The sequence below is a fragment of the Spinacia oleracea genome, chromosome 5 (genome assembly GCF_020520425.1).
Source record: "Spinacia oleracea cultivar Varoflay chromosome 5, BTI_SOV_V1, whole genome shotgun sequence".
Taxonomy (NCBI): Eukaryota; Viridiplantae; Streptophyta; class Magnoliopsida; order Caryophyllales; family Amaranthaceae; genus Spinacia; species Spinacia oleracea.
Genome location: NC_079491.1, coordinates 24,199,504 through 24,224,179, shown reverse-complemented (window position 1 = coordinate 24,224,179; position 24,676 = coordinate 24,199,504). Strand labels below are relative to the sequence as shown.

Here is a 24,676-nt window from a genome sequence, read left to right as displayed (position 1 = left end):
AAGAGGCAAATCAAAGTGGTATTTGTCAGCTCTATATCAATTTGTCTATCTTTTAGTATAGTACTCTGTATACATATGTTTGTTAAAAATAGACGAAAATATAAGTCAATTGTTTAACCTAAAATATTTCGAGGAGCGTTTTTAAGTAGAGAGGATTACGTAGTCGCGTATCATTTTTCTTGTTCACTACTTCTTTCATTTTTTTTTTGGATAAACCAGGTTTAATTTCACGGTTGTTAGTAAATAAGTTCAACTATTAATATCTTAAATTATCGATTGGTAAATTTTTTAAAAAAATGGTAGTATTATGTAAGTATTTAGACAAATCCAGCAAAATGTTACGGAGTACATGACTATGTTCATCATAATGTATTAATAATCACCAAAAAACAGAAAAAGTAGAGGTATGTACGTGTGAATATAATAGCTAGTGTAAAAATCAAATAGTTGCATTAAAAAAATTTAGGAATGAGGTAGTAAAGTAGTAGATAGATTAGATTACAGAAGTTTTATTCATGTTTAAAGAAGTTACGTACATATTTTTTTTAGTAAAATATTACTATCAATGGGGGTGAGAATTATAAAATTTAGTTGCTAAATATACTACGTGGAGTATAAAATAGTACAATCAATGACGGTTATAATTATCGCATTTTGGTTGTTAAAATATTATGGAGTACTATTGTAATTTTTTATACACTCTTATTCATACTTGATTTATTTTCTAATTATTTGTATTCGAGTTATGTAAGTACGAAATACAAATACGTAGACTACTCTTAAATTTTTTATATAAATATCTTACTACATACTTCATATAATGGATTTCTTTTTATAAAAAGATAATCTTATGTTTGTTATATTTTTTACCAAATATAAAAAATATATATAATTTAAAAAATATTCCGTATGCATAGAATGAAATCTTTGTTTTATTTTGAGGAAAAGAGAATCAAATATTTTTTGAGGTAAAAGTTAACAAAATAATTATAGAATCAAGTATTTTATTCTTTTTTATAATTTTTTTAATATCTATAAGAGAGGTCAATCAATGAGTGACATTTTTCATCATCACATTGATTTCCTCTCTTTTAGTATAATAATATATAGATAGATTGCCAATTATTTAGTCAAGTTTGATTTCGTCTGAACTTAAAGAGTTACATTCATATAGATTTTTATATAGTATGTACTTTAGTGTTTACATGTGGTTCTCATCATATAACTACTAATCATCTTATAACTTATAGAAAACTCTAGTTAATATAAAAATATTGTAATTCAGTAAATTTAAAATACTCGTAGAGACGTAGATTAATAGCTTATTAATTATAAAAAGAACAAAAAATATATCAATAATGACTTGAAAAGATGTAGACTGAAATCGAACCAACCCGAGACCTAACTGAAATAACCAAACCAAAATCGACCTGTTACTGGATTGATCCAACTTGAATCTTTCCGAATTGAGATGACCCGAGTCAAAGTCTACCCGACCCAATCTTTCCCGACCCGAGTTTGACCCGACCAAACCCGTTTATAACCCGATACAGTTTCACCTGGTCCGTTTATAACCCGACCCCAAATTGACCCGGACCCGACAACAATTGACCTGAAATTAACCCACACTGAATAAACCCGACCCAAACCCGATTTGATCACGAAATCTTTTGACCCAAACTTGACCCAAACCAAATAGACCCGAACTATCATGGCTCAACTCAGAATCCACCCGGTTAACCGATTTGACACCTATAAGATTATTATTATTTGTGTTGGTAGAAATTTGTTACCGAATGAAATATTATTAATCAAAAGAGTTACCAACCACAAAAAAGTTAATGAAGTTAAGTAGCAGCTACAAACGACTTTAACAAATGAAGCACCTGTTTTTATTCCCATTAAGATGCATCCAATTCTTGATACAAAGCTAATCTGCTACGAATGGTAGTTGACATCAGTTGATCTCCACTTCTGACATTGCTGAGCCACCAATATGCACCTCATTTGCTTCACAAATCTTGAGGGTATTACCACATCTTCATCTTCCCTCCATAAACTTGATTTAATTCCATGGACTCCCGTACCATTACCTAGAAGAATGAAGTCAAAGCTTACGCTGTCGAGTTTTCCCATCATCTCTAACTAAGCTGGTCATCTCTCCTGAAACTCTAATTTCCCAATCACAAGTTGCCATGAAAAATCTCAACTGGTCGATTATCATGTCATTCCTCAATACATGTATATTTGTGTCCCCAATTTCAGATCGTAAACACTACAAGTCTATATCCCAGTTTCTTTGAGTAAATTCGGCTGCTCCTTCACTACAAAGTACGAACTAGTTTCAATAGTTTGTTTGTATCCCAGTCCGGAAAAAATTTCACCTTCTAGATTTAATAAAATCGCCAATTTCTGTACCATTGCCTTGCTGACCTCTGAAGAAAATCCGAGAGGAGATGAGGAGTCCTCTAAACAAAATGAAAACAAAAGTACAGATGAAGTTGAACCTGCAGGAAAAATAAAGCCTGTAGAAAGCACCTCGCAGGCAACTACATTAATGCCAGAATATACCTGCATCCAAATTGAGTACTAGCCCGTAGCTTCATTCTACACATACGAGCATCGCTTTCAGTCAAGATCACCCACAGTATTCAAAAACCCATACTTCCAGAGAAGTTAAAACCTTTCCATGCACAAAACACATCTAATCAGCAGGCCATTGGAGCGGTTATAGACAGACAGATGAAAAAAAATCCTCTCCACCAAAAACTCACGCAAAGCAACCTTAATGCAACCACCGCAAGGCTCAAGGGTTGTAACAAACAAACTAAGACGAATGGCCTTAAAAGTCCCTGGAATATTGAATTGTCCACAGCATTGACTTATCCGAAGAAGTGGTCCAAACAAAAAGCCTTCATCTTCTTTAAGGTGTATAAAAAAAAGTCTGATATGGTGCTTTTGAGGTGCTTACAGTCTTACAGACGGAATTGCAAAGACGCCAAAAGAACCAGTCATACACATCCACAAAATAAGATGATCAGAAAGAAGAAGCGGATTGTCAATCCCAAGCGAAGTACCAAGCTCCCCTAGCTCCAAATCAAGAAGACTGACAGATCTGATCCTCCTTTGCTAAGAACTCTGAAATGGAAGCATTAGGAAGATTATCTGATAAATGCGATGAAAAGGTTTTCTATTTGGCGGCCAACAAAGCTACTATTCATCAACATCAGTTACAGACAACATGATCCATTGACAAAGTTCAAAAAGTGCAAAAGTAATTAACCACCATCATAAATGAGAAAAAAAAGTGAGGGGATAAAAGTGAAGGATAGAAATTGAAATTTTGTCCGGAACCCAGTACTAAGGTGCCACCAAATTAAAAAGGCCTTAAAGAGTGTTTCTGCACACACACAAATTGAAATGTACAAACGCAAAAAAAAGAAGAAAAAGATGATTCTATAGCGTGCTACTGAACATAAAATTCAGAGTTGTAGAGAATCAGTTGGTTGCATACAAAATGTCAATCAATATATACACTCTAACCTCATAGCTTATATGCAGCATGTAAGCATCAAACTAGAGCTTTTGCTGTTTGACTTTTCTTAAATACTGTTTGTATTAGAAACTACTCCTAATAGTACATAATTTTTGTAATCTTTACATATACGAAGTATATTTTAGAGAAAGTAATGGTCCAAGTTGAACTGCATATACAAAAGCGTCACTTTTGGGTGAACTTATGGACTGCTCTCTAGTCTTACTAGGGTAATCAGAGATCAAGAGTGTACATTTTAATTCAAGAACATTTAGCAAACTTGGGTTTGAAAACATTGACACTTCTCCAATATCACAAGAAACTGCCCTCAAATAACAGTATGACCCTCCCACCTTTGTCAATGTACAATACCTATTCAGAAGTCTGTGAGCGTCACAGCATTTTTAAGGAAATTTATTTAAAAGTTCCCCGGGACAGTTTTTCAGTCTATCTATTATATCACCATATGATATTCCGGCAACAACCAGACTACATGTATTACTTCTGGAACAGATAAACAAATAGCCTAACCATGGCTTTGAAATTCATTTTGTACACTTGAAGTAAATCCACAACCAAAGGAAAAAAAAAATTCAAAAATAGGTTCCAACCCCTAACCTACATTTTCTTAAGGAAACATTTCACTGACCTGAATATCTTCTCCTCCACCAAGAAGATTTCCATAAAGGGAAGGAGCAAGTAAACTTTCAGTGAAGGATCTCTGGTTGCAAGTTTGTTCAGCTATCAGCGAAAAAGCTGCTTCGCATGCCTCTGCATCAGAAAAACCAAGAGTCCATCTTGCATCTGTCTCATGATTGGGCAAGTTCAAATCGCTTCTTTTATCCAAGAACTTGGGATTGAATTCCCTAATACAAAGATGCAACCATGTTCCATTTTCATCTATATTCGGCTGCTTAGATCAAAAACAAGATTAGTCAAGATGCAAGCCTTAAAGCCTACTTTCACAAAAGCAATTTGTATGCATTTCATTCAGTATACAATAACAAGTAACAACCACCAATATGAATCTGGTAATAGGCGGAGTCTAAGCCTCTAAGGAGGCCTTGATGCACGTAGATTGGTAAAATGGAGAAAATGTTATGTTCCTAGGCGTTACTTTATACTGGTCATTGAGAAAGAAATGTTAACCAAATTATGGCCAGTTAAGCAAGAGCTATGTAATATACATGCTCGGATGGAAAATGGGCATGAACATTGAACAAATGGTCATGGGAGAAGCCTAATGCTTGTTAAGTCCCAGATGAGATATGAAAGAAAGAAGAAAAAGGTGTCCTGTAAAAGTACGTGTAAAAAAATTTAGCTGAATATCTGCAGAGATAACTAAAGGTGTTCATACTGTTCCTAAGGTCTGATTTTCCTGTAAGTTTCATTGATAGGGTATATTTGGCTTGGTCACACTCTCCCTTTACCAAAGTAATTTAGTACTAGAGAAATAACAGAAAAATGTGGAAATTTTAATAACAGTGATATATTATAAGAATCTACAAGGCCGACAGCAGGAGAAAGTGCGAATCAGCCAAATGCAGCGGAAAAAAAAAGCTAATCATTTTCTAAACAAAAACTGAAGAGTGATAGGGCACACTCTCTCCTTACCAAAATAATTAAGTACTCCCTCCGTTTCTTATTAAATTTCCTTTTTGGTGAAAAGCACGGGTATTAAGAAAAAGCAAGTTTGTGTCAGAAAAAAATATCATTGTTGCGTACTTGTATTAGAATGTACAAAATTTGATAGTTGTTTAATGAAAAAGGTCAAAAAAAGTGGATGTGGGGATAGGTCGGGGGGGGGGGGGGGGGGGGGGGAAGCAATGTGTGAAAGAAAAAACAATCAATTTTTATTTCTTTACTGTTTTGGCACAAATTTCTGGAAAAGTGGGAAAAATTATATGGCTTATATAGAAATAAAGTGAAATAATGAAATACACGATCAAGAAAACAGGAAACGTAATAAGAAACGGAGGGAGTAATAGATTTACAACATATGTGGAAATTTCGATAATGGTGATAAATTATGAGAAACTACAAGGTAGACTGTAGACAGCATGAGAGAACATGTGTATCAGCCAAATGCAGGAGAGAACAAAGCCAATCATTTTCTAAACATAAACTGAAGAGATCAAGGGCCTGAAATTCTGGGCCAATTAATCATTGATATCTCAATTGATACGTAGTTAAAGCTTCCTTCATTACTGACATGGAGACAAGGACATAGAGAAATATTAAAAAAAAAAAAAAAAAAACATTATATAAGAAGCTTAAGATTTTGAAATGGGGGAGCTGAATAAAAAAAATCAACAACTTGTATCATTCACAATTAGAAAAAAGACACAAGCTCATCGACCAGATAGAATCATTTGACCAAGTTTCCAAATAACAAAATGTCAGCTTGGTATTCAAATCAAAAGGCTATATAAGTTGAAGTTGGGTATATCTTTGATGATTGTTACACAAAAAGAGGATGAATATCTGCTACATTGATATATGACCTGCCAGTAATCAACAGAGAGCAAAGAGGAAAGTAGATATGTGACAGAGATATCAGATATGTTAAAAGATTCCTATCCTAATCTCAGGACTTACTGTCAATCCGGCTAAACGAGCTATTGCCAGCACAGTTCCAGTTTGTGAACGGAAAGGATGTTTCTCCACGAGGAGTAATTTTCCGCAAAGCCCCTTTGCCACAGGTATCATGTATATATCCCTTACTCCCACTTTGGAAAATGAAATTTTGCACGGAATTCCAGAGCCTGTGACAATAGCACCAAGTGAGAAATTAACCTTGCAAGTAAAAAGACCTCAAATACTTTAATTGACTCATTTGTCAGTTCACAAACCTAATGTCACCTCTGACCCAAAGTTGACAATTGAAAGATCTAAAGCAAGGATACTTCCAGGATTGGGTAAAGAAGTGGTTCTCGAGTTTATTGGGGAATTATTCGGGATACATCCATCAAGTACATATGCCTTCAGCTGAAGATGAAGTACAAAAATCTGAAATGAAAAGAATCAATTAAGTATATTGAAGGATAGTCTCCTCTTTCTTATTCTTGAATGAAAATCAATTGACTATAGAAGAAGAAGCACATTGAAGATTTACATCAATGCATTCAGGGCACTGAGGTTAGGTATATTGCAATCCAGCAATTCTAGATTTAGTGGGCTCAGTTAGTATAAGTAATACCATCTGAGACGTAACTAATATACTTGTATAATTCCAGTCAAACTGAGATTATGATAGATGTGACTGAAATTCTTCATAATATATTGCATAAATGTTAAATAACCCTGTCTTCCCTTCATCCCTTTTCCATAACGTCGCTACACCAACAGCTCAATTCCTAAACCAATTACTTAAATGGTAAGTTATAAACTTATGCCTTTAGGTGAGTAGCACAGTTGATAGAAAGAGAAAAGCATATTTCTCTCCAAATAGGTACCTTTCGAATTATGCATCTGTAGCATATTATATAGGAGAATAGGATAAAAAAAACTGAATGAGATAGCAACACTAACATGAAAGATTAAAATATAAGAGCCATGTTCTATAGGACTGCCAAATATGACACCCATTTTACATTTTTATCAGGCTCTTATTTTGTAAAGATAATTTTATCATCACAAAGTTATTGTATCTTCCACGATAACTACTATTACCCATAGACTCTACAACCAAGTATGGGTTCTGGTGACGATAAGGAAAAAGAGAGAATGGCAAACAATTATTTACAGAACACTTTCTTACCATATTTGCTATACACATACACCTTTATTTATGCATCATTCTTCAGCAACTATCATGTTCAGAAAACAATCAAGCCGAAAATAGGCATGCAAAACAAGTTTACACATTACACGAGTAAAAAGCAATACGCTCTTCAAGTTTATAGGGGCGCTGGTAGCTAAGCTAATGCACATACAAAATTAATAGAAATCGGAAAAGAAAAAGTATTTATGCATGACAGCATGAGAGAAAAGATACCTTGACTGCATCGACCATCCTTTGCCAAGCATCAATATTATTTCCTGCAAAACCAGAACCATATCATTTAGTACAATGTAACCTAAATACAAATTAGGTCAAGTTGCCATGGGAAGATAATTAAGTGGCAGAACTACTTTTTGATAAAAAAAAATTACAGTACCGTCCGAAGATGGTTTGTGGAAAGCAATCTGTAACAAGAAAAAGAGATCCTTGTTTCTGGATGACTCCTCTAGAGCTGCAAATTTCGCAAGGAAAGATGCAGATGAGATACATTTTAATAAACTAATCAGAAAGCATTGTAAGTAAAACCTGTTAAATGGGGAGAATTCGAGATGTGGCAGATCTAAATTCAAACAGGTCTCTACGCCGGGTCTAACCCGCTTCGACTTACACCTCTATATTAAACAAACAATAACACTTCTTTGGATTCATACAACAGCATAGACTACTTGACATAGAAGACACTGAGCACCGCCACAATATTCCTCCTTCCCTCATTTAAGCCACCACTGTTGCAAGTTGCAACCATGGCAAGGAAACACAGCCAAAAGCCACCGAAGGATCCTCCCTCCCCTCTCTCTCTCTCTCTCTCCACCACCTTGCCATTGACCTGTCATTCTCTCAACGGTCCATCACTGCTAGCAGTGAGCCTTGGCAAATCAACAGACTAAGGAATAAAGTAATTGTGTGAAACTAGGAAAATTCATATACTCGTATTTGATTTTGTTGATTTTCTAGATTTAAGTTTTACTTCGGAAAATTAAATAAGAAAAGAAAATTTTATGGGCTCTGAGAATTCAGAGGGAGCTCACCCTCTAATCCATAGCGAAGAAATGGAAACCCTAATTCTAAATGACCCATAATCATCTTTAATTTTGAGAAATATACAGGGAATAGGATCATCCAGTAATTATAAGGAAGATTCAGGCAATTACCTTTTTTGCAGCTGATCCATTCTTTCTCAAATGTGTCCACAATGTAATCAAACCAACATCCACTAACTTCATCTAAAAGGTGTTCACGAGCTTTATGAAATGAAGCCTGTAAAGAGAATATCAGCCAAACTTAAATAGCCAAATATCATGACACGTGATCACTAAACCTACGTCACAATTACCAGTCAGTTTGCACACTACCTTGTAATAACTCTCACCCAAAAAAATGGACAAAATAATATGAGATGATTTGGCAATCATGAGATAGCACTAAACAATATAGCAAACTGTATTAGCATATTCAACCAGCAAATAGCCACATACCCTATACCAGATACCACCTAGCAGATTGTAAAAGGACTTAATAGATAGGCACTTTTCCATCAGCAACATCCATTATGAATGTATAAAATGACAAACATGGACAAGAGCGCATTCGTATGTAAATGGTAACATAAGGTAAATAGTTGATAATATAACAGGTAATTAAATATTTTAACTTTTCAAGCATATACAGTCATCAATATGCTGCTCTGTCCCCCACTCCTCCCAGTTGCAAGATATATTGTTTTTTTGCAATATACGCTTCATCAAAAGCCAAATTGTGGAGTGATAGCCATTACTCAACTAGACTACTTCGTTTTTATTTTTGACATACCATATTACCTTTTTACATTTTCACATGACAGTATTTGGTTATTTATACGTAAGGAAAAATAAACATGTGGGATCTTGTTTGATTCATCTCAATATGTAATACCATCTTTTAATAATTCACTTATAAAAAATGAAAGATATTATTTCATCCGTCACAATTTAGAGTGCCCACTTTCCTTTGTTGTTTGTCCCAATTTGGTTTACTTCTTTCAGCAAGAGCCCACTATTTTTTTTAATACTTGTCTTTTCCCCTACTAAATTTTGGGTCTCAAACCATCTCTCATTAAACTAAAAAAAATCCCCACTATCTTTCATTATACGGCCTTTTCATTAAAATTATACGAAGTATTTGATAACCAAACTACAAAACACCTCCTAAAACCATGTGCTCTAATAAAAGGGCACACTAAGTTGAGACGGAAAGAGTAATGGTCTGAGTTGTACATTGAAAAATGTGAAAGTCAACTATATACAACTAGAAAACTAATGGAATACTTAGGATTAAATTTACTCTATTTGTTATCCAGGTTCCTCTTTACCGGATTCCCTACCCAACAAATGTGTGGCTTGCGCATTATAGAGCAATAGTTCAAAATTTTCAAGTCATGACGAACCGTTACGTATCTGCTGATAAAGAGCCAATACAATGGCAACAAGGCCTATAAGATTGATACAACAATCATGGTGCATCAACCAAGACTCTTGCACACAGTAATAAAGTGAGCTACACTTGTCCAATCATCACCGCTGTTGTGTTCTAACTGCAACTTAAAACGGTCAGCATCTCGAGCTCCCAGAAATGTGAAGTCTAAAACTAGAAAAAAACATGTTCGTGAATTATGACTTCAAATCACAAAAGATACACATGAACCACAAATTGTGACATTACAACCTTGTCAGCCCAACCACTTGACGGCTAAACCAAATTACTAATTAGTAACTAGTTTTATTTTCTTATGGAATTCCTACAAAACAACAATCCACACGCATGCATCAATTTAACAATCAAGGACACTCTAACGATGTTGTAGCTTTTCAGAAATAGCTAATCTCACTAGTGTCTACTGATCAAGGATAAGGTGGTACACATCTTGATCTCTCTCTCACCAGTAACAGTACCAATATTAGGCAACTTTAGTCATGATTGACCATTCAAGTAATGCAGTTGGTAGCAAAAGTAAGTTCAATTTACTAGTTCCATCAACCGTCAGGAATTAATCAAAAGATGAAATGTCGTTATAGACAAAAGAAAAACATCTTACTTACATTCAACCGAATATTGACGTTGAAAAGGTGTAACTCATGATGACCAAGTCTAGATCTTTGTAAATCAATAACCTTCAGTAAAAACCATGCAGCATGCCACTGGTTAAGCGTTGAAGATGGCGTGTAGCTTCCTACAATGTTCAGCAAGGCATTCAGAATCTGTACAACGACACATTAGTTTTAGCACAAGGCTTCAGCATAGGGAAAAGGAATAATTTTTTAACAATACAAGAAGCAGACCTGAGGAATGCATTTAAGGAATATAATTCCGTCAAATAGCTTCGAATCTACAGAATCATCTGTCTGCAGGGGGTGACATACATACAGTCAGAAACTGTAGTACACGACTACACATGCAGTCAAAAAGAATCCTGCTTTGTATCCTTACTGACATTTCAATAAAGATCTAACCAACAGCCATATCTGGATCAAACTAAAACGAGAAGAAAACATTACCCCCTCTTCCCCCAACTTTATGACTCAATGCCCAATAACAGCAAAAAATTGACTCGTATATAATACATAGAAAACATAAGAAGTTTTGTGCTAATGGCGGATCAGATTTATGAGATAATCAGGATGATGACCAACAAACAAATTTGACACACACATGCATGTAAAAGAGTCAGCGAAATTCATTGATAGTCAAATTCAAAAAAGCGGACACCAGAAATCTTTAAAAGGAAGACAAACTAATCGAAAAACAACCAACTCGTCCATAATGCCAAATTCATGCGAATTTGCGCTCTTAAATTGTACCATATCCCACACCAACAAATAGCAAGGAAATTGCTGGACAATACCTCCCTCAGACCAACACCCAAAAAAAAAAAACATATTTTTACATAGACAGTTGAGAAGAAGAGCTTGATATGGAATCCAGTAATGTGCTTCATCTGTGCCCTCGTAACACAGAAAAGACAGCTAAAGTCCAAAGAATACTATACACATTACTTCTCCTAAGAACTCTGAATTTTTCCATTCCTATAACTCATAAATTCTGCAGGCAACCAAACCATTTTCCAAATACTTCAAAAAGCATATTGCAAATTTGTCAAGAATGAGGACAGTGAAGGGTTGGTGCAAATTCTGTAAATACTTTGCAGTGGCCTTCATCTTCATATAGAACTCATATGGAAAGGTATTAACTATTAAGCATGGAACAACAGACATTACAGTAATCCACAAATGAATCTCATCTTGCTCGAAGCTTTCTTGGATAAGAAGACGTAATACAACTAGCTTTCTCAACTCTATCTAATAAAAGTCCATGTAAAGCACTACTCAGGAAGATTTTAAAAAGGTAGATAAAAGAGGGAGAGAAAAGATAGCAGAATAATCCCCTGTTGACATGCTCAGTGTGAACCCGCTCATCCACAGCTCCATGAAAACCTTATATGGAACAGAAGAGTAAGCTTGAAACAAAGCTGACAAGACAAATTCCTAGAAAAACTTGCACTTGCCTAGTCTCGATACCATTATAATGACGGCCTAGCATCCTGAACTTTAACATAGACAACAGATTTACTTCAAATCATCTGATGCTTTAAGAAATCTAGTCAGAGGGAGACTACACGACAACAGATTTACTTCAAATCATCTGCAGGAAATCTTGTCAAAGGGAGACTACACGGCAACAGACTTACTTCGAATCATCTGTTGCTTTAGGAAATCTAGTTCAAAAGGAGACTACAAATTATTTTTCGAGTAACCACACTTGAAGCCTCCCACAGAAACCTTTTTCCAACCAGTGGTCTCTAGGCCTAAACCTAAAAAAAAAACACTAAGTAGGAGAAAAACTCCCAAACTACAGAAATCTTCTCAACTATATGATTAAGAAATGTGACATATCCAAAAACAACCGCTAGTATATAAGACCTAGGCGAGTCAAATAGTAATTGACAATATATCCCCTACGTAGCCAAATAGAACAGTAACAATTCATGTCTCAAAGCCTATGTTACATGGACACAGATACAAGTATCCTATACGGATCCAAGTGTCCAGTACGTCATTTCCGAAAATTTGGATACTGAAACACCATCCTAATTTTGAGATCGGTTACGGGGACATTTTTCTTCGCTTTATTTTTATGTGTTATCTTTGAAGAAACAAATTTGCTATTTGTGGAGTCTCCTGTTGGAGTAGGGTTTTCGTATACCAACACATCCACTGCCCTCACCAAATTGGATATTTGGACGATGAAATTGAAGGTAAGTTTATAACTTTATATACATCGAAGTTACTCCTTTTCCTTGCATTCTTTACTGCAAACTTCTCATCAAGATATCATTGACTCGAATTCTTCACTTTTCTGCTTTGAATGAAGCTGAGGATGCATACAGTTTCTTGGTAAATTGGCTGGGAAGATCTCCACAATTCAAAAACCGAGATTTGTTCCTGGCAGGAGAAAGTTATGCAGGTAATGCAGATTTTTTTTATAAGCTATTCGTTGCGCTATATCAGTTGTAGTAGCAACTGCAAACTACCTCTTTATCATCTGGTCAATTTCCCCTCTCACAGGTCACCATGTTCCTCAACTGGCAGAGCTTATCTTTGATAGGAACAAGGATCAAACTAAATACCAGAAAATAAATCTCAAAGCTTTCCTAGTATTTTCAGTTGCTTTAAAACTATTTGAGTATTTTCTTTACAGGTAGCGAACCCTTAAAACTCATAATTTTTATTACTCAAGGGGTCTGTTAGATGTGCTTGGAGTCACTTTGTAATCTCAGACGACCAGTATAATAAGACTAAAGAAGTGAGTAATTTCAAGAGTATCAAGACCTTATTTTGGCCAAATGAATGTGTGACTGCCATAAATTTGTTTTACGGAACATACAAAGATATTGACTTCTACACATATATGCTTCAATTTTCCTTTTGAACCACATATTCGTACCCAGCTCCAAAGTAACTAAGAAAAATATTCAAATAAATTATAATTAGTCCATCAAAAAATACTCATTCAAATTCAAGGACATCAAGATCTAGTAATGAATAACAAACTTACTTCAGAAAACAAACATCAATAAAAAATAACAAAATAAATCAAGTTTAAAAACACTCCCACCGTTCCAGTGCAAGCATAGCAAGAAGCATCCAGAACAAGCAACAAGGAGCTTACACAGAAGCAAGCAAACAGTAACTGGCATGTATGGCACACAAGTCAAATGATATGACTTCAGTCTCAGTTTCATTGGGGGAAAGCTCAGCAACTTCTAACAAGCTATCTCCATTAATATTATCTGCCTCTTAAACAATAGACAATCAAAAAACACGTTGTCATTTGAAAACATCTTAAATTATTGTGATTATGGCCTCCAAACATTTAGAAGTGATCTTGTTTCTTTTGATAGATTGGATGTCACCATCTGTGCTCCAATTACTCTCGCAACAAGAAGAAGCAAGTTGTGATAGCTTGACGATAACCTTTACAACATTGGAGATGCAGACCGTACTTGAAGAACCGAGTCAAAAGGTCTGCATAAGCCCGTGGCCACGAGATGCGGTTTACAGAGGTACCTAAACTCCAGGAAATGCACCAGATTCAAGGAAAACTTTCTGTGCATCTTTGGGAAAGAATCTTTGTAAAATGTTGTCTATATCTGATGAGACCTCTTCATCTTCGTTAAGAACCAGTCATTTCACTCTTTGAATCCACTTTTAGAGTAGCATTTGGGAACCCATGAGTGTTCTAAACAGTGGAGTGGCGTGTTGCTATTATTCCACCTAAACTCGATGGCATGTTGAATAACATTAAAAAATGGTGAACCCATGAATAAATCATACCTTCAGGATCATAAATAATTATTTTTACTTCTTCAATCTATCCCACATGTCATAGACCAAGTGTAAAACTAAAGAGCCGGTAGCAGCAACCCCAAAAAAATCATCATTGGGAGTGTAAAATCAAGAAAATAATTGAGGTGATCCACCACGAATTAGTGACCAACAAATCCTTCACTTCTCTACCTTGAAGTTCAATGGGCTTCCTCCACCTGGAACTTCTTCCAATTGGGATTCATCAACATTTTTTCGAATGCATCTTTCAACAACTTTATCCTTATAGCCATCACAAATTTGTAGCCAAATCTGGTTCTACTACTTTCAAGAATTTCACATCGTAATGCTCAAAAATAGTTCAGAGTTTCAGACGAATTGCGGTTTTGAAAACCAAATAATTGATTTCATCAACCTGCTTCACCAATGCTTATATTGAGTATCTTTCTTATTAGGCTCAATAACAGATTTCAAAACTAAATTCAAGCGACGAACAAGGCAAGGTGTCTAAAAGATGTGAGGATATGTTTTTTCCAATTAAGGCTTCAACAGCTTTTTAATTTGACGCATTATCTATTACGACTTAAACAGTTAACAGTTTTAGCTTCACCAATTTCTTCTACAATTTCATAAAAAAACCTACCACATACTATGCATCTTTCTTGAGGACCTCGCTATCATATGCTTTCACGAACAGTAGACCAGCACATGAAGCAATTATGATCTTTATGAGAGTCTCTGATTGATGATTTTGCCAACCATCTGAATCTATTGATGCACCTTTCTTCACCAACTATCACTAAAAGGCTAAATTAACCCTAGTTCGAGAACAAAGGTGTATCCCGTGTTCGGATGGCCAATCAAAGCCTCTCATAAACATCATGTCCACTTTTCTTAAAATCATTTGATGCTAGCGAGGTCGTCACAAAAAATGCAGAGTATTTGACACGTTTGTTTCCTGAAATTGGTGAAGAAGGTTGTTCAAGTCGCAACAAATAATGCGTCAAATTACAAAGCTGTTGGAGCCTTAATTGAAAAACATATGCTCACATCTTTTTACGGACACCTTGGCTTGTTCGTTGCCAATTTTAGTTTTGAAATCTATATGTTAGCCTAATGAGAAAGCTAAAGCTACTCATTTTAAGGAGTGTCAATGGATATCAAACATTAGTGAAGCAAGTCACAAGATCAATTATTTTGTTCAAAACCATAGTCTCCCTATTTTTTAGCGATGTGCTCATGTAACTCTTGAAAGCAGTTGAGACCAAATTTGGTTCTAAATTGTGATGGCCACAAGGATAACAATATTGTCGAAAGATGTGTTTGAAAATAATGTGATGGAAACGGATAGGAAAATTTTCAAGGTGAAAGGGAGGACACCCGTTTTACTTAAAGCTAGAGAGGTGAAAGATTTGTTGGTCAGTGAGGCATGGTGGGATCAACTCAATTATTTTCTCGATTTTACACCCCGAATGTGAATCTTTTGAGGGCTGCTGAAGTGCTGATACGGACTCTGGCATGTGAGGTACAGTGACTTCAAGAAGTAAAAACAATCATTATGACCATGAAGGTATTGTTTTCCTCAAAGATTAGTCACCATTTTTGATGTTTTTCCAGACGGCATTTAGTGTAGGTGGAATAAAAGAAACACACCTCTCCATTGTTTAGCACACTCATTGGTTCCCAAAAACTACACTCAAGAATTTCCCTCAAAAAAAAAAACCTTACACTCAAGAATGGGTTCAACGAGGAGTAAATAACAGTCCAAGAGTGACTCCTAGCCTCCTAATGAAGATGAAAAGGTCTCATCAAATTGAAACAAAGGGTTTGCGGAGACTCTTCCTCAATTCTGAAGAAGCTTGGAAATTTTTCCTTGAATATGGAATATTTTCCAGGAGTTAGGTTACTTCAGTGAACTGCATGTCATGGCAGCAAGAGCATACCAAGACCCTTTGTCTTGGTCATCAAATATGGCTCTGCATCACCATTGTTGCAAAGCTTAGTGTTCAAGCTATTTTCAGTAACCTTCATAACTTGCTTCGTCTTCTTGTCGTGAAAAAAGTTGGAGCACATATGTTGCATCTACATTATTAAAAGAAACAAGCTAAATTCTAAAGTTTGTAGGCTATATTCACAACAATTTAGGATTTCTCTTTAGAAAGTAGGAGTTTACATATGGACCATGCAAGTATTGTGACATTTGCAACATATTCATTTGCTTAATCAATAGTTTACACTTCTATGTATTTTAACGTGTTTTATTTGTCTTTTTTTTTAAGGGCAGATAATATTAATAAAAGTGTTTGGAAAAAGATGAAAGCTTCTTCATTTTGTGAAATGACCGAGGACAGCTACATAATTTATTGTTGGATTTTTTTGTTAATAACATAACTCTTATTTTACTAACATTGAACAATGAAAACAAATTTCAATTTGACATTAGAAATTTAGAACCCATAAATTAAGTTTACCAGGAAATATGAAAACCCGTATTGAAATTTAAATTCCATTCCCCTGACCCATGGGTTTTTACACCCCTCCACCCCCCCTAACCACCTTCTATTTTTCCATCTTCATTTTCAATTTACCCTCTTTCTCTCCCTATCCTCCTTTTTATTCCCCCCTTTTTTCTCCCTTTTTTGCTCTGCTGAAATAATAGATTACTACAAAGTACTTCGTATAACTTTTTTATAATTTAGTAACAGTAGATTTGAAGAATTTATGCTAATTTTATACTAAAAACCTAAATTGGCGGAAGGACTGAATGAGGAAGAAGGTAGAAGCCTAGAGTAGTATTTCAAAAATGGCAAAGGCTGGTAATTAGTTCCATCTTCTGGACAAGTTGTACTCGTATTTGTTTCTTAAACCTCTGTTTCCAAAATGCTACTAGTTGGACATTTTTCAGAATCAGCAATTGGTTTAAACTACTCGAACTTCTCTTTCTTGCCCAAACCTCTCTCGACCAAACAGGGTCTAGCTCACCAATCCTGGGATATCCTATCATTCCTCGTCAACCAAATCACCCACGGAAGAAGAAAAAATATGGTTTTGCCCATGAAAAAAAGATGAATCCTCCAGTCCTTCTCACATCCCATACTCATACACTAGCCTTGCAACTGACCAAATAGTAGGTGGGATTACCCAACTATTCCCAAAAACATTATATAGCTCCTTCAAATAATTAGCTGCGGGGTAACAATGCAAGAGAAAATGGTACCAAACTTCCCATATCTTCCATACCAAAGAATGTAACCATCGACGGCATACTTAAAACAAAAGCCTGATTCTGGTGTCCAACAAATATAATAAGGCAATCAATAATAAGGTCCAACTTGAGTCTGGGTCAAAGTTACTTGATTTCATAGATTGACAAGACGACAGTACAAGAAAGATAAAAGTATTGTTACATAACTCATATACCCAAGATGTGTGTAAAATGTAGTATGAATAACAGGGATACACACCTCAGCTGTTTTCTGATGGAATCCAAAAACTGAAGCCAACAAGTTGTCCAGATCTGTCAAAAAAAACAATTCATAAATTACAGAATTTTACCACGAGTACATAAGAAAATCAAAGAGGCATACAATACAATAGCAACTGAAAAAATATACCATTGCTTTCTGCCAATATTAACAACAACATCAGAGATGCAAATAGCAAGCCTTGGTTGTCAGAGAAAATATAGGAGAGTATTCCAACCCTGCACTAGAAAGAGACACTCTCAGATGATTAAGGAAAGATAACGCTAATACCAAGACTATCCTTCATCCATAAGTACTAAATTTTTATTATTTTCACAAGTATATCAAACATAAGGCTCTTATCTAGGGTCAAATTTTATTATTTTCACAAGTACATCAAATATAAGGCTGCCATCTAGGGTAAAGTTAAAACAGCTAGAAAGAAAGAAAGCAAAGCAAAAAAATCTTATTATTTCATCATATTGTTGTGAACACCAAAAATTGGGCATTTTCTTACTCAAAATTGCTCCACTTAAGTGAAAGTAAATATCCCTTTAAGAAGTGACTTATTCATCTCCTGCCCCCTAAGATGCTTTTGGATTTCTATCCTTAACATTCTGTAACAACTAAAAAGGAAAATGGAAGGCAGGGCAAAAAAGTGTATGCAAGAGGGAAAATATTGCATTCTAACTTCTCATAAATCAATTTCAATTTACAAAGCCCACACTTATAGGCTGACAATTACACTTTAAAACAGCCAAAAAATATAAACAACCAAGTAGAGAAGGTGGAAATCGTGTCCCACTACTCACGGGACATAACTAAAAACATAAGTATTAATTAATATAATGCCACTAACTCACTACTATTTTTTTGGAACCACTACTATGAAGCATGAATCCTCAAAGCACCCCTTTGCTAAACAACAATGCATGCACCACTAGAACCCTTAGCAGCAAGCCAGAAACCTCTTGATCAACCACCAGTTCCAACTTCCAACCCATTTACGCCATCATAATTACTTGTAACTCCCTGTTGAAGAAGCAAAATCCCCTTTAGGCATCTAAATTATCAACTGGTATAGAATTATGGATCAGTGGCGAGCTGATATTTTTCAATCATAAAAGACCTTTGTGTATTAGCAGGTATAGAGCTAATAAGGTCAATACTCAATACAAGGCAGATAAGGGCCAGTAAAACACAAATAGACCAATTTATCAACCAACACAAATTTACTGAAGCCACAATAAAATACGCTCCCGCAATTGGTGACCAAAACAGGCAATCACAGCTATGCATATGATCTAAAACCCTGTCTCACTACCTCCAGTGAGGAGCTCTTCTCTTCTAGCCTTCCCCATAAAACACACACACACACACACAATTATTTTCCTCCTATACAAACAGATCGCACATCCAGAATCCAAATAGCATAATCCACCTTCCATCAAGGTATCAATTAATAAAAATACAAACTTGTATGCATTACATGGTCCTGCAAGGGCAGAAGCCCAGAGATTAGAACCTAGGAACCTAAACTGGGAAGGCAAAAGGTTCAACACCCCAATTGCACAATTGAGATATCCCACCCTACCTTCTATCGTTCCACCTCTCCCTTCCTGTAACTTTTGCAATTAAAAGTTCAAAATGCTGAAATAAAAGAGTCGGATTACAGTATCTACCTCTCCTGCACTCTGTCCCATTGAAAACTTAGCAAATGGTGAGCTGATAACTTGGGCTCCAAGATATCGCCGAATGCTTCACCATTGTCGTGAGACTCAAAACTGGAGTTTAGAATTTGCTCAATATCGTTAAGCTGATCAGAAGTTGTCTTGACTTGACTTCTATCAGTAGCATAGCCTTCGGTATCAAATACAGGACACGATGCCACATGAGGATACAGAATTAGACTGGCCACAGAGTCCAACATCTCTTTCTTATCAACCACTTGAAGAAGACGAGAAAGCAGATACAAAGAAGTGACGGAAGATATCTTGACACCCTGTGATCAACAAAAAAATATCTTTAGGAATCCCAAGTCACAGTGAAAAATACAATAGCCAATATGACATGTTATATACAGGTCAAAAGTGTCATCCTGGACACTAGGTATAATGACATAGAGCCTTTTTCCTTTTGCCTTTTGGGCCTTTGGCCCTTGAGTCCTTGACTTTATGACATTTGACAACACAGGACCATTTTCTTTTGAGGGATTTACTAATTACAACATGAAAAGTGAGTTAAGCCAGATACGATTATACATAGTATTCCAGTATCCCACAGAACAGCGTAAACAGACAACATCCCAGGTTCTTCATAGCTATGACATAATCCAGAACATCTGAGAAGGAAAGTGAAGGGAGAATGTAAGTCTCTTACAGTACTTTTCCCCAACTGCATCAAAGGTATCATTATAGGCACCACCAGCAAACCTAGAAGCTTGTGAAAGACCACGGTGTTCAAATGAGATTTACCAAGACAAAGTAAATCCTTAATGTAGTAAAGATCGTCCAAGAGTTTATCGATTCCAGACATCAACTCTGTCCTCTTATCAGAGGAGTAATTTTTCCTGGATCCAAAACAATTAACATCCTTAATTGCCCCAACATAAAATATAAAATACAAAGATTGTACGTGAGTGACTGACAAATAAATCTAGTATTTACGGAAATTGAATATACCTCATGCTACAGACAGTGGCGTCTAGATGGACACATTCCTCTCTTAACTTAAGAATCAAGTCAGAGAAGTACTCAGATTCAGGAGGTGTCATCAGGAATTGACAGATCATATCATCGCTAACTGCATAGTCAAAAGGACTCTGTTGCAAAACATTAAAATGTCCATTTAAAAGACACTTCATTCCTCGGGAAGACAAGAGTACAACATAAAAATTCATACCGTTATATATGCTTAAAGTGAGAGAACGTATGGATGCTTGAATCATCTTATCGCCGTGCTGTGCAAACCTAAGTGCCTCGGTATAGAGAGAAAATGATGTAACAGTACCCTGCAAATAAAAACCATGAAGAAAATTATGCTTCTAGGATCATGATAATCTCATCACCAATCCATGATAAAAATAGTCGACCACCCAAATAAAATAATACGAAGTAGGTAAATAAAGAAGTCTCTGTCGCAAGCCATTCAAAATCCTAATAAGCCACAATTACTGCTTCAGCTAGAAAACAATAACATCAAACATAATTTGTTGAGTACCCTTATTTATAAGATAGTATGAACATGAGTTTTATATACCTCTTGGACTTTTAGAAGAAGACAAATGGTGTCTTTGTTCAGCTTCCCGCCCACTGCCCTGACTCAGAGTTTAAGCAAGGACAACCACAAAGATAAAAAATCTATCAGTCTCCCCATTACGGAAACAGTGAAATCGATTTCAACAACTACATAGCCCTGAAAAGTATTCTTAAAGAAGGTAGGATTGCTTCAACAAGGCTAAGAAAGAAAAGAAGATTCTGACCTTATAAATGACACATAGTACAAAGCTATATCACTGACATGGAACTCGTACTCATGTGTGATGATGCTGTTGATGTGCCCATTGCTAAAGCAATAGTCTGGGTCATACCAAAGAAAAACATATTACTGATAAAAAAGATAGAAGTACCAGTGGTGAAGTCAGTGATGGAAAAATGGGCCACAGGAAAAGGAAGTAGGCAGCTACACTACCAACTACCTCTGACAGAAGAAAAAGAAAAAGGGTGGGGGGGGACGCACATGACATGCCCGCAAAATAAATAGGAGGTAAAGAGAACTGAGAAAATCAAATATATGAGAAAAAAACACCAGGTTCCTTACAAATTGCATGTTCACGGCATAGATTCTGTATCATTATGCTAAAGTACTGAAGCACTTTTGCCGCAATCCTGGTATCCCTACTGACCTTGAGCATGCGGACAAACTCAGCCAAAACTTGATGTTCCATGAAACATCTAGGGAAATTTTCAAGTGCCAAGACTTAGTAATTATTGAAACAAGTATTGCAATGCATATCAACCAGAATTATAGAAGAAAAAAAAGGGACAAACACATACTCAAAGATTGATGGGTCATGCCTGTCACCATATGTAACTATCTCTACAATAGATTGTAAAATGTCCACAATTCTTTCCTAGAAAGAAAATATACAAGATCAGACTATTGTACATAAAAATAACTGTATCTGTGACATTAAGCCATACTGTTAGGTAAAAAATCCACTAGTTCGACGGAGAGACAAGAAACAGAAGCAGCACAGAATGTATACCCTGTTGGATGTATCAACAACTTCGACCCCCTGCAATTCATTGATGATATACCTGTGAGCCAATGTTGAGTAGTCATTTGCATGTAATAGAATCTCCATGACATCACTACAAGTCTACAACACTTTGAACTATAAAGTTATCTGATATTCTGATGTCCGTACAAAATGCCGCATCTAACATTCTAGATGATTACCCCGCATTTAATAAGTAGTAGCAAATAATCATATTTATTCAATCTACTCAATGGGATGATAAAGAACGAATGCGAAAGAACCTTCGAAGGATGCCGAGCTAGCCATTTGCAGAACTCGCATCATTACTATTTCATTTTCTTATCATCAAAAAAGCATGTCACTTCCCACAAGTAACTGCACATTGGTGACTTTCTTATCCAAAGTCAACCGTCCAACTTAATCAGCAAACCTCTATTTTACTATTTACCAACCATAAAACACTCTATGACGTCAAAATGGTAGCACATTGCTCACACAGTCTTGAGTCTAGTTAAAAAATTTAATTAAACACCTAACTTGGCATTCTTCTTGAAATGAAAGAGCAAAGAAAATTATAGCTAGCCTTGAAAATCCATAATCCATCCAAGAAAAGGCAATCAAGATACGTGAATGACGAAAACAAGCTCTATCTATCAGTTACATCATGACCATGGCAACCATGGTAAAGTTGAAAATACAACATTTTGTGGGGAATTGGGAATGCCACGGCAAGAATTGACATATCAAGAAAACCCTACTTCATCTTCACCAATGAAGATCAAGTGTTCTTAAATATGTTTCTCGAAAATAGACTTTTCTATTTTCAACACCTTATTTATTATTTCATGAAGATATAAGAGAACCTAACTGTTAATATTGACTAACATTTGAATCAAAAGTTTTCTCATGTGTAAATCTCAATAATATTAATGCATATATTAATGCCATTAATAATGGATTATAGTACTGCTAAGTTAACGAAATGGCCTTGATAGGTGTTGTACTGTAGTTTCATGAACACATTATGTTATGGCTTTCCACAAAATGGCAAGTTGAAAATCCTTCATATTAATGACAGTAGCCTGCAGATAATGGAGCAGACTTTATATTGACCCTACACACAATGACGCCATGAAGACTTGAAAAACTTCCACAAATCCTCCGCACAGGAATCCTCTTCCTTTTACTAAGAATTGTATCTCATGAGTATGTCCATTTCTTTCCCCTCTACTTACTTAATCTCCTTATACACGCTTCTCCAAGACTCCAATATGAAAGCATGTTCAAAGTGAAAACTCCCTTTTCATTCTTGAAACCTGGATTGTTCAAATAGAGTATAAGAAAAAAGACTAGAGTTGATTGGACAACATGCTAATGGACAGAAGGCCCTCCGACACCATCTGCCTGACCACCCTTAAGTAGCATGTAGCAGGTAAGAGCTTCACAAGTCCCACTATCTAGCAAAACTCTTAGAGTGTCGCTCTACTTCTAGCTCTAGGGGATGGGATTCTTAAGACTAAGTAGACCGGTAATGCTGTATGCTAATTGATGAGGTTATTCATTCCGTCAAACGGAAACAATCTTTCCTTCAGAACAACCACTCGTAGCACAACTTACTCGCCGACCTCTAAAGTAATTACATCTACCTTAAAGGCAACTCTTGACTTTCCATTTCGAGCTCCAACTTAACAGTGTTTGCATTTTAAGTAGCTAACTAATACATTTACCAAAACTCGAATTGCGGCATTGCATTGTTACTGAATTGAATCAGTACGCAAACAAAACTAACTAATAGTTTGAATAATAATCAAAAGTATCTGTGACATTAGGCGGTTTAAGCCATATTGTTAGGTACTTAGGTACAAATCCACCAATTCAACAGAGAGATGACGAAACAGAAGCAGAAGCAGCAGGAATCTATACTCGAAGTACGAATTTGCGTTAAAATTAACTAAGCTAATACTCTAAAGTTCGAATATAATCAAAAGTACAACATAATTTGAGCAAATTTTGTAATCTAATCTCAAAATTATGATAATTCAACCCACATTATCAGATTATCACCCTAAAACCCTTTTTCAATCATATGAGCCCTAAACCTAATTAATCAATTAATTTCATTTTATATAAAAAAGGAAAGTTGGGGGGAAGAACTTACCGGAAGTGCTGGAGAGAGAAGCGATCAAAGGGGCGCCAAAGTGATCGCAACATGATTGAGGAAGCTGCTGTAAGATTGATTAATTTTCCCAGAGAATCGAAATGGCGATTGATTCGGACAGCATGTAGTCGCAATTTCTGGAGTGAGAAAACGAGAGAGTTTGTGAGTTGTGATTGAAAATTGAAATGGCGTTTGGCAGTTTCGCTTTATTACTATGATACGTTCCCGGCAAACGAACTTTGTCGAATTTTCTTTCATTTTAGGTTCCTAACTAGTATAATGCCCAACGCTCGGATTATACAGGGGTGTGCACGGTGCTCTTCGTACACCTGTCCAAAAACACATAAAAATAACAATAAAACGCAACATAAAAACCGCAAAAAAAAAAAAAGAGAAAAGAACAGAGAAAATAAATCAGAAAATAACATTAACAATTAAAGTAAAAGAACATTAGCAAAAACCCAAAAAGAACACTAGTATTAACAAATCAGACAAAAGGTACAAATATAAAAAGCAGTTATATTTTTTCTTGTTCTCTTAAGTTCTAGAAATGTTCTTTTCCAAGTTCTAATTAAAAAATAAAACGACGAACCTTTGATGAACTTTAAAACCAAATT

The 24,676-nt window shown here is 35.7% G+C and overlaps 1 protein-coding gene across 6 annotated transcripts; it reads right to left on the bottom strand.

Moving 5' to 3' along the window:
- Positions 1-1,760: 1,760 nt before the first annotated feature.
- LOC110806025 (protein TRANSPARENT TESTA 9) lies at positions 1,761-24,315 on the bottom strand. Of its 6 annotated transcripts, none has more exons than XR_008920930.1 (22): positions 24,060-24,315; positions 21,908-21,959; positions 21,696-21,772; positions 21,460-21,593; positions 21,122-21,218; positions 20,899-20,956; positions 20,542-20,650; positions 20,322-20,442; positions 20,020-20,209; positions 19,323-19,642; positions 17,791-17,879; positions 17,641-17,693; positions 10,634-10,696; positions 10,394-10,552; positions 8,471-8,576; positions 7,696-7,770; positions 7,533-7,576; positions 6,388-6,544; positions 6,134-6,300; positions 4,185-4,448; positions 2,572-3,138; positions 1,761-2,468 (listed from the first exon to the last, which is right to left on the bottom strand). XR_008920930.1 is itself a non-coding variant. In XM_056828423.1 (21 exons), exons 1-21 carry the CDS (start codon positions 24,110-24,112, stop codon positions 3,130-3,132), a joined length of 2,397 nt encoding a protein of 798 aa, XP_056684401.1. In that variant the 5' UTR covers positions 24,113-24,315; the 3' UTR covers positions 1,762-3,129. The 6 variants fall into 6 exon arrangements, 3 of the variants coding, with proteins under 3 accessions (XP_056684401.1, XP_021867352.1, XP_056684402.1); XR_008920931.1 differs by having other exon boundaries at positions 1,761-2,435; XR_002538190.2 differs by having other exon boundaries at positions 1,762-2,468; positions 4,185-4,445; positions 24,060-24,314.
- Between the last annotated feature and the right edge of the window lie 361 nt (positions 24,316-24,676).